This window comes from Dipodomys ordii, unplaced genomic scaffold (genome assembly GCF_000151885.1).
Source record: "Dipodomys ordii isolate 6190 unplaced genomic scaffold, Dord_2.0 Scaffold129, whole genome shotgun sequence".
NCBI classification, from domain to species: Eukaryota; Metazoa; Chordata; class Mammalia; order Rodentia; family Heteromyidae; genus Dipodomys; species Dipodomys ordii.
The window spans coordinates 2662235-2677336 of record NW_012267345.1 but is presented as its reverse complement, the minus strand read 5'-3'; the positions used below and the strand labels follow the sequence as shown (position 1 = coordinate 2677336).

Sequence of the window (15102 nt, the reverse complement as noted above, 5' to 3'; positions counted from 1 at the left end):
TGAATTACGGCATATAGGTGCACAATAGCAATAAAGACTAGGTGTTCCAAGAGGGTTTGCTTCAGGACAAGAGAAGCCAGCCACAGGGCTCCAGGACTTAGGACTGACTTTGGTTCTTATCTCTGTCTCTCTATCTCTCTGTCTCTCTGTCTCTCTCTCTCTCTTTCTCTCTCTCTCTCACACACACACACATCTTTTTACCCCTTTCCTGGAGCTACTCATTTTTGATGCTCCCTACCATTTCTTTTTGTTTTTCTAGGTTAACTAGTTTCTAAAATCTGATTTGATCTTCCTTACAGCATAGACTGAAATATTTATATAAGAACTATGCTAACTGAAGCCAATAATAAAGTATTTTCTGCATCTTGAGATGGGTTCCTTTCTTTTAGCATTCTCAAAATATGGGGAAATTGTATTAAAATATCAAACAAAGTTACTTTTCATAGTACTTTTTAATTTGCCTATCCAATTTCACATTTATTAATTAGAAACAATGACTGAACTTTCTATCTACTTTGAATGTTAAAGAATTAAGCAACACAAATAACTAGTAAAAGAACACGTGTGTTAATAAGGAAGGCCAAGGTATATTTCCTTAATAATTTTTAAAGAATATACTCAAGAACTTAAATCTCATACAAAACACAGAAGCAGTGCTAAAAATAAAATGCCTTAATTTTACCCATTTTTTTATCCACCTGTATCAGCTCATTAAAATCACTGTTTCAAATTTCTACCAATTTTCCTTTGTAAGTTCTAGACTTGCAAAAGTACTTTTATGTACATTTGATTCTTACATTTCATACTTAATATTTATAAATTTGAAATTTATTTTGCACAGATCTATGCCTTTACTACTTTCAGACAAGAGTCACATGGAAAAATATTAACTGCTCAACACAAACAGCTGTTTACAATAAAAATCTTGCCGACAATATAGACTACATTATGACTGATCTATTTGAAAACAGAAAGTAGTATATTACACTGAATTATGGTTGCAAAGTGCTTGCTCACAGGAAAACATATTTTCCTTTCTTTTTATAAAATAAACACCAACCTATTTCTTACATATATTACAACTATATTAACCGAACTCTGGTTTAAAAATCACCCTATAAAATGTTAAGAAAAGTTTAACATAAAGGGAAGACTTGTCTTATTTATTATAATCCATAATACTTATGTTATTTTTAATCTACCATAAAGGCAAATGCATTTTAAAAATGCAATCCATATTCAATTATAGGAAAAAATTTAGTTAACCCACATACTATAACAAATTTCACATATATCATTCATTTAATATTACATCCAAAAAATTCAATATAACATAGCAATTGGAATAATTTCAACAAGAATCTGAAAATTACAAAAATATTAGCAAACAAACTTAACTCATGCATTTTTCTCTGAGAGACAGAAGCCTGACTTTAAGAAGCAGGTAAAAGAAAGTATGAGCTAGCTTCCCGTTACATCACCAATCTAGGGATAAATATATATTTTTTTTTTTTACACACACACACACACACACACAACATATGTGTGTGTGTGTGTGTGTGTGTGTGTGTGTGTGTGTGCATACAGACTGCCTTGTGTGATAAAATGATTCTGCTAGCTAAAAAAGCAAAAAAGAGACAAAATAACCATTTAAACTGGCCAAACCAAAGCGATATTGAATCCCTGGAGGTTAAGGTGAATCATAAAATCTCATAACTTAATCCTATATCAGGGAATTACTTACAAGTTGCACTACTCTTTTCTTTGGGCTAAGAAAGAGAAATATTTAAAAAGAGACAATGTTTCACATCAGCAACATAACTTAAAATCTGCTGACTACTAGATTGTTTTTTTTCCTAGACCCACAAATTCATGAAAAGCTATTGACACAAAGGCAGGGAGAAAATGGATTTTTTTCACAAGCCACTGAGTTACAACGTGTAATATAATGGAGCTACTAAAATACATATATTATTCTTAAGAAAATTTACAAAACTAACAAATCTTTTTCTCCAGAATTATAAAAGATAAAATCTATGAATCAGTACTCTAATGCAATCACAGAAAGATAGCAAACTGAAGTCAAAGCACAGGATGTCTATCACATTCTGTATTTCCTGCAGTCTTTTAGAGAACACATGGTCAACGTCTTAGAAATCATCTGTTATGGTCTTTAAAGCTGGGCATTAATCATCCCTATGGATAGGGGAAGAGGAATTGAGCTTTCTACACAATTTTTATAAAAAACTTGTCTCCTTTTCAGGAGGTTATTTGACAGTGGTTCTTTTAAAGGTAAGGAGAGCTGGGGGGCCAGGGACTGCTTGGAAGTCATGGAATTCCAGCAAAACTTCCTGCAGTTTGATACTTTTACTCCTCCCTTAATCCCATTTTTTTCTTTTAAAAATTACAGTTGGCAATTTTCATAAAATTTAATTATTTGAATTAAAATAAGGGAGAGTTTTGCAATAGTATTTATTTCACTCTCTAGAATATTAAAAAAAAAAAGTTCAGTGGAACTCAGAGCCAATAATTAAGAGGTTGATATCATAAAATTCAAACCTGGAGGGGAGTATGTCACACATTTGCGGATGTGTGCTTTGCGGCACACAGTGCGGTCAGACTCAGGTGCGTTTGAGATATGTAGGGTGTTCCTGGCATCAGGGACAGTTTTGACAAGAAGGCTCTAGCTTTCAAGAGCGTTTCATCAGAGAGGGACAAGCTAATGCCTACTGAAGTAAAACATTCTTCTCTGCAGTATGTGTCTTGTCAGATTGTTTACATAATCTGTCACACCACTGGATCAGTTTTAAAGGACAATCAGGAGCCAGAAATGGGAAACCACACGTGGATGAAGCCAGTGGCCCTCAGAGGCACTAGCAGCAGGGAGTGGCAGACTAGACTGGCTTTGCCTCTCCCTCACTTCCCTTTTTAAACAAAACTTACTTTTCTCTGTAATAAAGCAAGTAATACTTCAGGGGGTCTGGCAGCGGGAGGCCTAAGACCCTCTGTCGCAGGGAGTTTACCGGAGGCTCAGGTTTGACTTCCCGGGGGGTCCTCTCTGCTGCCTCCTGCTGCTCTTCTTCTAAGTCCTCACAGCTGGTGTCATCAGAGGGATTGGAAATACGACTAGCAAAGACCTCCTTGTCCAAAAAGACGATGGTCTCCATCCTTCGACAGCGGACCCTCCTTCGCTTAAGCCTGGGTGTGCTCTTCAGTCCATTTCCACCTTTGTTCACTGCTTCCTGGCAGATGACCTTCTTGATTGTGCTTCGGATGGCAATGCGGGCCAAGTCTTGTAGGCTTCGAACAGCTGGTGGTGCTGTAGCCGAGTGAGGGGCAAAGGCCTGTGAGTGAGGGCCCCACGGATTCAAAACCCTATGGCTATTCTGATTTGTTGGAACAGTGATGGGCCCTGACCAAGAGCACAAAAGCTTTCTAAGCAACGTTAGTCAGTGCTCTAATTTATATGTATATGTTATCTTTCAAGAGGTATTTTTAGACACACTAATTCTTAACTCCAAAAAGGAAATAAAGCATTCTTAGTAGTAGAATTAAAACCTTACAGTTTCCAACAGCTTCATTTGTGCATTAATACCCATGTAGTAGCAATATCTATCTCCAATATTCTTTTATCTATTTTACTACTGCCATGGCAATTTATAAATTGAACATCTGTTCTCTTTTTTTATTACCGTCAGGAAAATGCAAAACTTTTTTTAAGAAACACAAAACGTCACAGGACACCAAAGAAAAAACACACTGGCAATTAAAATTCACTATGTAATGCAGGCAACATACGCCTATAAGGGCGTCAGAAGGGAACTGATGGCCATTGTTAAATATACTAAACAAAAAAGTCTGTATCACTTTCCCCATCCAGTACCTAATTTGTCTAGATAGCAGTTCACACTATAGGAAGGCTCTAGTGCTGTCTACATTGACTAAAACCAAAAAGCTTGTGCACCAAACCCTGCAATCTCTTCTGTCCTACAAGAGGCTTGCAACTGAGGCGCTCACCAGAAAACAGGGAGCAACTGTTCCCACTTTTATAAATGCCAACCTTCCTCTCCTGCAACTGAGGTGCTCACCAGTAAACAGGGAGCAACTGCTCCCACTTGTATCAATGCCAACCTTCCTCTCCTGCTTTTCTGTCTCTGAGGACAAGCGACTCCACCCTCCTCTCTAGGATGGCTCTCACACTGCTTCTGCCTGAAGTCCAGACACTTCACTGAGCACCTATGCCGTGTCCCTCACCATTCACAACCTGTTGACTAGCCTGGCCTTACCAATTCATTTCAAGGAAGGTGAGCTCCTGCCAGCCAGCTGTCCCCTAAAGATGCTGAAATGGCCCTTCACAACCCAACCGCTTTGGCTTCTCCAGTCCTCCCTGGGATGTTGCAGGAGACGCCCTCCCCTAGGAGGCTTCTTTCTGGCCCTTCCTCTTCTACCCAGCCCTGCAATGCTCCCGAGGCTCCCGTGTTCACCATCATCCTTTCTCAGCATACCTAGTGGATCTTGGTTGCACACCCACTTTGTGGCTTTAGGGGCACAGGCCAACTTCCCAGGTGTCTATCGAGTCCTGACCAGATCCTGAACCTCCCCTAGAGCCATGTCTATAAAACACACAGACACCTCAGGCTCTCACACCCCTCCAGAAAGGCCACTTGTCCCTGAACCTTTCCCATCATCAAGACCAGTGTTCCCATATAGTGCATTCCCACAAGGCATACGGCCTTACTGTACACATTACTCATGCAGCTTCTCTATTCCACTGTCTTCATCAACTTTCCTGCTCTAGGAAAATCTGGCCTAGGAAAATGAAAGTTGCAAACAACCTGAATTTCAGGAACCCTAACTAGCACTCATGAAAGTTTATCACCCAACAATGGCTTTAAAAGCTTCACCTCCAAGAAGGCATCATGGGGGCCAACTATAAATGGTTCTTATCCAGGCCTAACCAAGCCCTCACAGAGAGTCACTCCTTTCCAACTCAAAAGGTCTCATAAACACCCTGACACACCCCTTCCTTCTGACTCTACAGTGTTTGCTTACAAAACTTTCTTTGTGCTATTTTCAGAGCTCTCTGACTGACCTCTAAGGTAATACAGAGTACAGGTGTACTGAGTCTTCTTTTAAAACATCTGTAGCTCTCATAGCCCAGTGACAAATTGGAACCTACATACCCATCTAGTTTTGCCCACAAACCCTAATTCTGACCACACTGGGGGACTGTGTACCCTTGAGCATGCCCTGCTTCTGCTCACACTTTTTCTCCACATCCCTATTCTCTTTTTAGGGAATTACTTTTCACACTGATGAACGAAAACAAACATCATCCTCCAGCTAACCAACTTTTCAGGGTCCTTCCAAGACTCTCCGCATGCTCCAATGCTGCCTGCTGCCAAAGTTCACATGACTTATACTGAGGAAAGTGTTTCCATTTGATAAATGATTCCTTGCAAATTAAGAAACTTCAAAGGAATTCAACAAAATGTATTATCTTTGGGTGCTGGAACCATGTATGGTAGTTTTTATTTTTTCCAAACTTTCACAAATAATCAAGAGTGCATGCAGAGTATTTGTATTTTGAATCAACAGAATTCTCATTTCCATGTAAATGGTTCAGATGATAAAACATTAAGATGGATGCTGCCTTGAGGGGATAAACAACAGGGCACAGAGAGGGAGGCAGCACCGCCTCCCATCTACACACAGCAGATAAAGGAAGCAGGGTCTCAGCCCTTACTCTCCCCGTGCAGCAGCGAGAGACAGGTGTTTGACAGCAACGCAGACTCCAGTGCCATCCCATTCTCCTAGTGGAGTCTCTCTCACAGGAGCACTAGGTCTTTTTTTGGTGAATCTACTATTCTTGAAGGTCTGAATAGTAACAGCTCTTTCTAGACCTAAAAGATGACTAAAATAACTTAAGATGGTCTAAAAAGAGATAATTTTTAAATGTTTACAAATACCTTGTACAATTTTAAGGTTTTAATGGAGTGTAAACATTCTTTAATATCAAAATGTTTCTTATAATTTCATTTCTTTCTAACTTTAGTGAGATTAAAAGGTCTAAAAGGCAAGTGTGGTACATGTACTCACGTAGTTGGACAAGTCTAGACTTTCCCGACTCAGAGTGGCAAGGCTGGACCAGAGGGGCAAAGGAGACCGCCAGAATCTTCTTGGTTTCCCAAGCAGAAGGACCTATGCGTGTTATCTTGGTCAACTATCACACAGAAAAAAAATGAAAATGGTACAATAATCCCTATATAAAATAGAAAAATGTGCGAATACAATAAAATCAAATAGTCTGACAATATGGCCCCCAAACGTGAGGTGCATGAAGTGCAGCTGACTTACAAACAGTTCTGCAAAAATGCCTGAAGATATTCAAACTGCTATACCTACCACTTTTTTCCTATTTACAAGAAATACATATGATAAACCAGCTAAAGGACTACAAGAAGTAGCAGGCAAATCAAGAAAGTACAAATTCCTATCACAGCAGTTTTTTGGTTTTCCAAAATAAGCGAGTAGTTGGGGGTAAATGTGAGGAAGGGCTTATATAAACAATACTCTAAACATACAGAATCTGCCAACATGTGCACTGCTTCTGGGAACACTACACAGATATCCATGCAACCAAGGGGACTGTGGGAGAAGCCTGCACACTGCTTCAGTTCTACTAAGACTTTCTTGACTGCAAACCACTGTCCTAACTCTCCCAGGAAGAGTATACCTGAGGAGCACGAGGCAATTTTTTGGCTAACGCACAACAATGGAAGTCATCAAAAAGAACTTGTGTGTGTGTGTGTGTGTGTGTGCGCGCGCGCGTGCACACGTGTGCATACGCGTGTACACTCCAGTCCTTTGGTTTGAACTCAAGGCCTGGGCGCTGTCCCTGAGCTTTTTGCTCAAGGCTAGCACTCTACCACTTCAGCCACAGCTCCACTTTTGGTTTTTTTTTTTAGTGGTTAACTGGAAATAAAGAGTTTCACGAACTTTCCTACCCAGGCTGGCTTTCAACTACAATCCTTGGCTCTTAGCCTCCTGAGTACCTAGGATTACAGGCATGAACCACCAGTGCCTAGTCAGAGTATTTTTTACTACAGTATTAGCACTGAAGAATCCAATTAGACAACACAGCCTCTGTGTATTTGGTTTGACTAAGCCAGTCTCCAGTGTAATTAGGTCACAGCACTGCTAAGATTATATACTAGGTCTTTTCTAAAAATACCCAATCCAGCAAATCCTCTGAAACTGATTCTTTAAAAGGCTTACATACCCATGTACTAGGTAAATATAAACAAGTCTACACACATTACTGCATATCAACACCAAATATTTAAATATAATCATTTAATGACATGTGAGACCTAAAATGAAACTATAAACTCTTACTTTATATTCTAGAGAAGCCTATGAAATATTGTAAGAATGTCCATAATCCTCAAATTAATCTAGAGAAGAAATGATTGCTATCAAAAGTCTAATTCAATATAGAACACGAAGATTTCTAGTACCATTTGTTTAAGTAAAAACAAACTCAAAATAATGATCTGAGAATGAAAACCAAAAATGGGACTACTCAGTACCATCACACTCTACAGTCCAGGCAAATAGCAGGGGTCATGCAGCAGTCAGAAACACTTGTACCAGCTCCTTTTTATTCTGCTAATGATGGTATTACCTTTGAAAGTGTGGTTTTAAAATGTGTAGCCTTTGACAACGCATTTCTGCTCTTACATGGAGGTTATACTTGGAGATAATGAATACAAGATACAATACAAGATACAAGAATAGCCAGGTGACAGTGGCTCACATCTGTAATTCTAGCTACTCAGGAGGCTGAGATCTGAAGATCATGGTTCAAAGCCAGCCTGGGCAGGAAAGTCTGTGAAACTCTTATCTCCAATAAACTACCAGAAAACCGGAAGTGGTACTGTGGCTCAAGTGGTAGAGCGCTCACCTTGAGCTGAAGAGCTGAGGGACAACACTCAGGGCCCCATGACTGACAAAAAAAAAAGATACAAGAATATTCACAAAAATGACATATAAAGGCTCTCCCTGAGAGGGCTATTTATTACAGTAAAAATAATAGTAATAAAAAAGGCTATAAGGAGATAAATCTCCCATCATTAAAACCTGTTTTTATTCACCAACAATTAAACAGCAAAAGACCAGAAGACCCAAGAACACAAGGCTCTCAATTCAAGCCCCAATTCCAGGGGGGAAAAATTGGTGAGGGGGGGGGCAACATGGGGGAATTTTTTTTATAAAAGTACTAAATATCCAGTATTAGAAAACCAAAAAGACAAGATCTATAAGAAAACTATAAACATTTATGTCATATAAAGAGGTATATTTTCTTTTATATTTATTTATTTTTGGTCGTGGGGCTTGAACTCTGGGCCTAGGCACTGTCCCTCAGCTCTTCAGCTGAAGGCAAGTGCTCTACCACTTAAGCCATAACATCACTTCTAGTTTTCTGGTAGTTTATTTGAGATTAGAGTCTCATGGACTTTCCTGCCCAGGCTGGCTTTGAACCGTGATCCTCAGATCTCAGTCTCCTGAGTAGCTAGAATTATGGGTGTGAGCCACCGGCATCTGGCTCTGCTATATAGTTTTAAATAATGATAAACCAAAAGCAAATAAAAACAGTCACCTACTTGATAACTGAATTCAACAAGTAGTAAAAAAAAAATCATCAAATTATTTTCATCCTAAGGATGGTTCAATACAGATAAAGCAGTAAGCATAGTACAGTACATTAACAGAACCAAAGACAATAATGGAATAATCATCTCAATAGATGCAGAAAAAGCCCTTGGCAAAATTAATATTCATTTATAATAAAAACCCTAGAGAAGCTAGGAACAAAAGAAACATACCTCAACATAAGAAATGCTATTTATAGGGCTGGGAAGGTGGCTCAGTGGTAGAGCTCTTGCTTTGCATGCATGAGGCCCTGGGTTCGATTCCTCAGCGCACATAAGCAAAAAGAAAACAGCTGGAAATGGTGCTGTGGCTCAAGTGGTAGAGCACTCGCCTTGAGCTAAAGAGCTGAGGGACAGCGCCCAGGCCCAGAGTTCAGGCCCACAACTGGACCCAAAAAAAAAAATGCTATTTATGAAAATCTACAGCCAACACCATAGTAAATGGTTAAGGACTACAATAATTTCAAGAACAAGGATGTCTATTTCTCTCCACTCCATTTCAATATAGCACTGGAATTCCTAGCCAGAGCAATAAGGTAAAAAGAAGATGTGCTGGGCACGTGGTGGCTCACGCCTATAATCCTACTCAGGAGGGTGAAATCTGAGGATTGCGGTTCAAAGCCAGCCCCGGCAATAAAGTCTGTGAAACTCTTATCTCCAATAAACCACCAGAAAACCGGAAGTGGCACTGTAGCTCAAGTGGTAGAGTGCTCACCTTGAGCTGAAGAGCACAGGAACTGCGCTCAGGCCCAGAGTTCAAGCCCCATGACCAACAAAAAAAGAAGAAGAAAGAAGGAAAAGGAAGAAGAAGGAGGAGGAGGAGGAGGAGGAGGAGGAGGAGGAGGTGGTGGTGGTGGTAAGAGTGATCCAAATAGGGAAGAAGTTAAAGTATCCCTATTTCAAGATGATATGATCTTATATCCAAAGGACCCCAGAGAGTCCACCACTAAGCTCACAGAGCTAAACAATGAATTTGGTAAATCAACAGGATATAAAATCAATTAAAAAAATAGTTTTTCTGTATACCTACAATGAAAAAATATAGAGAGAAATCAGGAAAACAATTCCATTTGTAAAAGCCTCAAGAAACATACGTAGGAATAAACCTAATCAAAGAAGTGAATGGACTTCTACATGAAGAACTATAAAACTTTGAAGAAAGAAATCAAAGAAGATACCAGGAAGTAGAAAGACCTTCCATGTTTGTGGATTAGCAGAAATAATATCATGAAAATTGCCATCCTGCCAAAGGCAATCTACAAAATCAATGCATTACCCATCAAAATCCCAATGCCATTCTTCACAAAGATAGAGAAAACAATGCAAAACTTTATCTATATCACAAAAGGCCTTGAATAGCCAAAGCAATCCTGTGTGAACAAAAAGCAATTCTGGAGGTATCACAATTCCAGACCTCAAACTTTATTACAGAGCTACAGTAACAAAAACAACTTGGTACCGACCTAAAAACAGACTTAAAGACCAATGAAATGGACTAGAAGATCTAGAAATAAACCTATACGCTTAGATCCATTTGATATTGACAAGGGAGCCAAAAATATATGTTGAAAAGAAGACAGCCTCTTCAACAAATGATGGTGGGGAAAATTTGATATCCATATGCAGCAGACTGAAAATGGATCCCTGTCAGCTTGTACTAAATACCAATTCAAAGTGAATCAAAGACATCAGTATAAGACTTGAAACTTGGAACTACTACAGGAAGGAGAAATATTAAAACTTCTTGGTATAGGCAAGAATTTCCGAATAGAATCCCAGGGCCCAGCTAATAGGAAAGAGAATTGACAAGTAGGACTGTATTAAGCTAAAAAGTTTCTGCACAACAAATGACTTAGTTACTAAGCTAAAATGACAGCCTACAGAATGAGAGATTTTTGCCAGCTATACATCTGATAAGGGCCTAAAAAAACTAAACCCTAAAGAATCAATAAATCAATTTAAAATGGACAAAAGAGCTAAAGAGAGACTTATTCGAAGAAGTAAAAATGGAAAATAAACACATGAAAAACACTCAACATTTCCGGCCATAAAGGTAATGCAAATCAAGGCAGGCAATGGTGGCTCAAGCTTGTAATTCTATCTACTCAGGAGCCTGACTGAGATCTGGGGATCATGGTTCAAAAACAGCTCAGGAGGAAGCCTGTGAAACTCTAATCTCCAATTAATCACAGAAAAAGTTAGAACTGGAGCTTCAGCTAAAGTGGTAGAGTACTAAGCTTTGAGCAAAATGAGCTAAGGAACAGTGCCCAGGCCCAGAGTTCAAGCCCCAGTAATGGCAAAAAAAGGAACTGCAAGCTGGGTACCGGTGGCTCACGCCTGTAATCCTAGCTATTCAGTAGACTGAGATCTGAGGATTACAGTTCAAAGCCAGCCCAGGCAGGAAAGTCTGTGAGACTCTTATCTCCAATAAACCACCAGAAAAAAACAGAAGTAGCGCTGTGGCTCAAGGAATAGAGCACTCAAGCCCCACAACAGACCCCCCCCCCAAAAAAAGGAACTGCAAATCAAAACAACATTGAGATTTCTTCTCACCCCAATTAAGATTGGCCACCATCAAGAATACAAACAGCAGCCAGGCACTAGTGGCTCATGCCTATAATTTTAGCTACTCAGGAAACTGAGACTTGAGGATCACGGTTGGAAGCCAGCCCAGGCACGGAAGTTTGTGAGACTCTTATCTCCAATTAACCACCAGAAAAAAACTGGAAGTGGAGACTCTTATCTCCAATTAACCACCAGAAAACTGGAAGTAGAGCTGTGGCTCAAAGTGGTTAAGTGCTAGCCTTTAGCGCACAAGTAAAAGCTCAGGGACACTGAATTTAAGCCCTATTTAAAAAAAAAAAGGAATAAGAAAAACAACAAATGCTGGTGGGGAAATGGGGAGAAAGGAACCCTATTACGCTATTGGTGGCAATGTAAACTAATGCAACCACTTTGGAAAGTAGTCTTTTTGAGATTACTCAAGAAAGAAAAAAAGTTTTCATCATAGAGGTCCTTCACTTCTTTGGTTAAGTTAATTCCTAGGTATTTTTTGTGTGTGGGGGGCTATTACAAATAGAGTTGCTTTCCTAATTTCAGCCCCACTTTTCTCATTGTTGGCATACAGAAAAGCCATTGATTTGGGGGGGTTAATTTTATACCCTGCTACTTTGCCAAGGTTTTGAATCAGCTTAAGTAATTTGGGAGTGGAGTCTATGGGATTCTTTAAATACAAGATCATGTCATCTGCAAAGAGGGAGAGTTTTATTTCTTCTTTCCCTATTTGGATCCCCATTATGCCTGCATCTTGTCTTATTGCTGTAGCTAGGCATTCTAATACTAGATTGAAGAGAAGTGGAGAGAGTGGACATCCTTGTCTTGTTCCTGAGTTAAGTATAATGCTGGCTGTAGGTTTGTCATACACAGCCTTTATTGTATTGAGGAATATTCCATGGATTCCTAATTTTTCCAAAACCTTCATCATAAAGGGGTGTTGGATCTTGTCGAATGCTTTTTCTGCATCTATTGAAATAACCATGTGGTTCTTATTCTTGCTCCTGTTGATGTGATGAATATTATTAATTGATTTGCATATATTGAACCAGCTTTGCATCCCTGAAATGAATCCTGTTTGATCATGGTGTATGATTTTTTGGATGAATTGTTGAAGTCGATTGGCCAAAATTTTGTTGAGAAGTTTTGCATCAATGTTCATCAAAGAAATGGGTCATATTAAGTGAAGTAAGCCAGGCCCAAAGAAACATAGGTCCCATGGTTTCCCTTATTTGCAATATCTAGTATATGTATGAGTCAAGCGGAAAAGGTCAGATAATGTGATGTTAGGAAAATGAACCCTTAGATATGTATTTTAATGTTTTTTCTTTCATGCATTTGTTTCTAACGCATTTATAAGATTATTTCTTTGTTGCTTTGTATGTCCCTCCCCCACAGTATAACCCCTGCTTTCACTATATTTGATGTCAGTATAACTTGTGGAGGAGATGGGGAAAAACAAGTCGTTTAAGGACCTGTTGCAACAATGAGAAGTACAAGTTGTCATGTCGAAAACGAGCTTTACAACATTGTGGGGGGACAGGGGGGAGGGGGAGATTGATGGGGGAGGCTGGGAAGGGATGTGAAGGGTAAACAAAGGAGGAGGCTGCAATGCTTGGTAAGAAATGTACGCATTATCCTGCCCAGGTAGTTGTAACCCCTCTGTACAGTATGTTCACAAAAAATAAATAAATAAAATATAATGAAAAAAAAAAGAAAAAGAAATGCAAAAAAAAAAAAAGAACAGAACTACCCTATGATCCAGCAACACCATTCTTTGGATATCTATTCAGAATATTACAAGTCAGGATACTGTAAAGACACAATCTTGTACACTGCTGCACTATTCATGATAGCAAAGCTATAGAAGCAGCCCCAATGCCCTACCATGGATGAATGGTTCAAAACAATGAGAGATATATGTACACACACACACACACACACATATATATATACATATATATATATATTATATATATATGGACACACAATGTGTTTTTATTCATTTACTTATTTTTACTCATTTGGAAATCATGTTAAGAAGTAAGGTCAGAGAGACAAAGCAAGCACATTTTCTCTCATATGTGGAATCTAGAGCTAAATTATAAACATATATGAGCACATACACAGGGTCATACATACATACACATACACACAAACACACACACACACACACAAATCAACTAAAGTATGGTACACGTAGGGGAGGATTCCGATGGTGTAATACTGAACACCAAACTTACAGTTTAGCAAAATGAGTAGCAAGAAGCTGAGACATGTTTTGTCAGGGGAGGGGGAGAGACAAATTAGAGAGTATGGGTGGGTGAATACAGTCATAATATTCAATGTACCTATGTGAAAATGGTATCAGGTAATTTGAGGGAATGGATAGAATTCTGAATATATATATATATATATATTTCTGATTTATTCATATACAACAATTCTGATAAGACAGGTGTGGTAGTACATGCCTGTAATTTCAGCACTGCAAAACCTGGGACAAGAGGACCATGGATTTATAGATAGCCTGGACTACATAGCAAGTTCTAGACAACCCTGGGCTACATATTGAGACCCTGTCTCAAAAAGTAGAATAGCTGAGTAAAGAAAAGGATGAAGGGAAAAAGAATGACAGGGAAAAAAAGAGAAGGAAGAAGAGAACAGGAGTTAGAATAAAGGTGAAGGAACATAACACTTGAGCCAGGTTCTCTCTTCACCTAGAGTCTGTGTAACCCAGGCACGCTTCCACTCCTATTCCCTGTCTCTTTCTTGTAATATATCAACTGGGAGTAATACATCAAGTGGGAGTGGGTGTCACAAGAGTAAATATGTACAAACTGCCTGGAACACACCACGGTAGAAAGTAAGACCTGTCAGTTATGAAGAGAATCTTACCTTCTCCTCCAAGGGCATGACAAGGATCCCTCCAACTTTGAGAAGATTCTTCATGTACTCTTCATGTTCTTTCTGCACACCAGCCCCACAATACACACGATCATACTGACAACAATCTGGAGAAATTTCCAGGCAATTGCCAGTAACAAAGGAAGGTTCACAGAAGTCGAACCTGAAAGGAAAAAAAAAATCTGTAACTAAATGCATTGTTGCAATGTTGCAACAAGTCCATCCAGCAAATTTTCAAAATCCCAGAACAATCTAATAGTTTCCAGAGATAGGAGCTAAATCCACACTTGTATATTAAATAAAGAGAACCCTAGAAATTCCTAACAGAACAGAATGGGAATGAGTGCTATACGCACAATCCAAAGTTAAAGTAATCTCTAGTTGTTCTTTACTGTTTTTATAGCACTCATATTCAAGATGTTTTCCAACAAGTGAGAGGAAGAAAGACCCCATTTTGTTGCTCTAAAAATTTGAACCCCCTTATTTTAAAATGGCAACACTTTAAAATCACAGAATATTAAAATAGCAATTAGCATAAGCACACAGATAACCAATGATCATTGACCACAGTTCAACCAAGTTAACTAGGCATATGAACACTAATTAGCCGATGTCCTTATATTTGCTCAAGTTTGTAATAAAGTATAATTTACATCCTCTGACTTAATGGCCAGCATCTGATCGTACTTGTCAAAGCTGTCACTTGTTCTGATGAAGAAGTCCAGTTTCTGCTTTGCATACTCTGTCACATCTGAATGAAGCTCCACCCCATGGTTCACACCAAAAGGACCTGAAAGTTTTGAGAATAGCAAAGCTTTTAGAACTCTTGCTCTTTGTGTTTTACTGCGTCTTTAACCGCACAGCTGACCTGGCAGAAACTCAGAGGGCTGTGAAATCTTAGCATAGCTTTTAGAACTCTTGCTCATTG

At 39.0% G+C, this 15102-nt stretch overlaps 1 protein-coding gene across 2 annotated transcripts in view; it reads right to left on the bottom strand.

Moving 5' to 3' along the window:
* Window positions 1–433: 433 nt before the first annotated feature.
* The window catches only part of Pcmtd2 (protein-L-isoaspartate (D-aspartate) O-methyltransferase domain containing 2), a 24421-nt gene continuing 9752 nt past the window's right edge, over window positions 434–15102 (bottom strand). For both annotated transcript variants that reach the window (XM_013030397.1, XM_013030398.1), the window contains exons 3-6: window positions 14862–14964; window positions 14166–14337; window positions 6100–6223; window positions 434–3319 (exon numbers count right to left, since the gene is read on the bottom strand). In XM_013030397.1, coding sequence (XP_012885851.1) covers window positions 2940–3319; window positions 6100–6223; window positions 14166–14337; window positions 14862–14964 — 779 coding nt within the window. In that variant the 3' untranslated portion in view covers window positions 434–2939. The remainder of the gene's footprint in view (window positions 3320–6099; window positions 6224–14165; window positions 14338–14861; window positions 14965–15102) is intronic.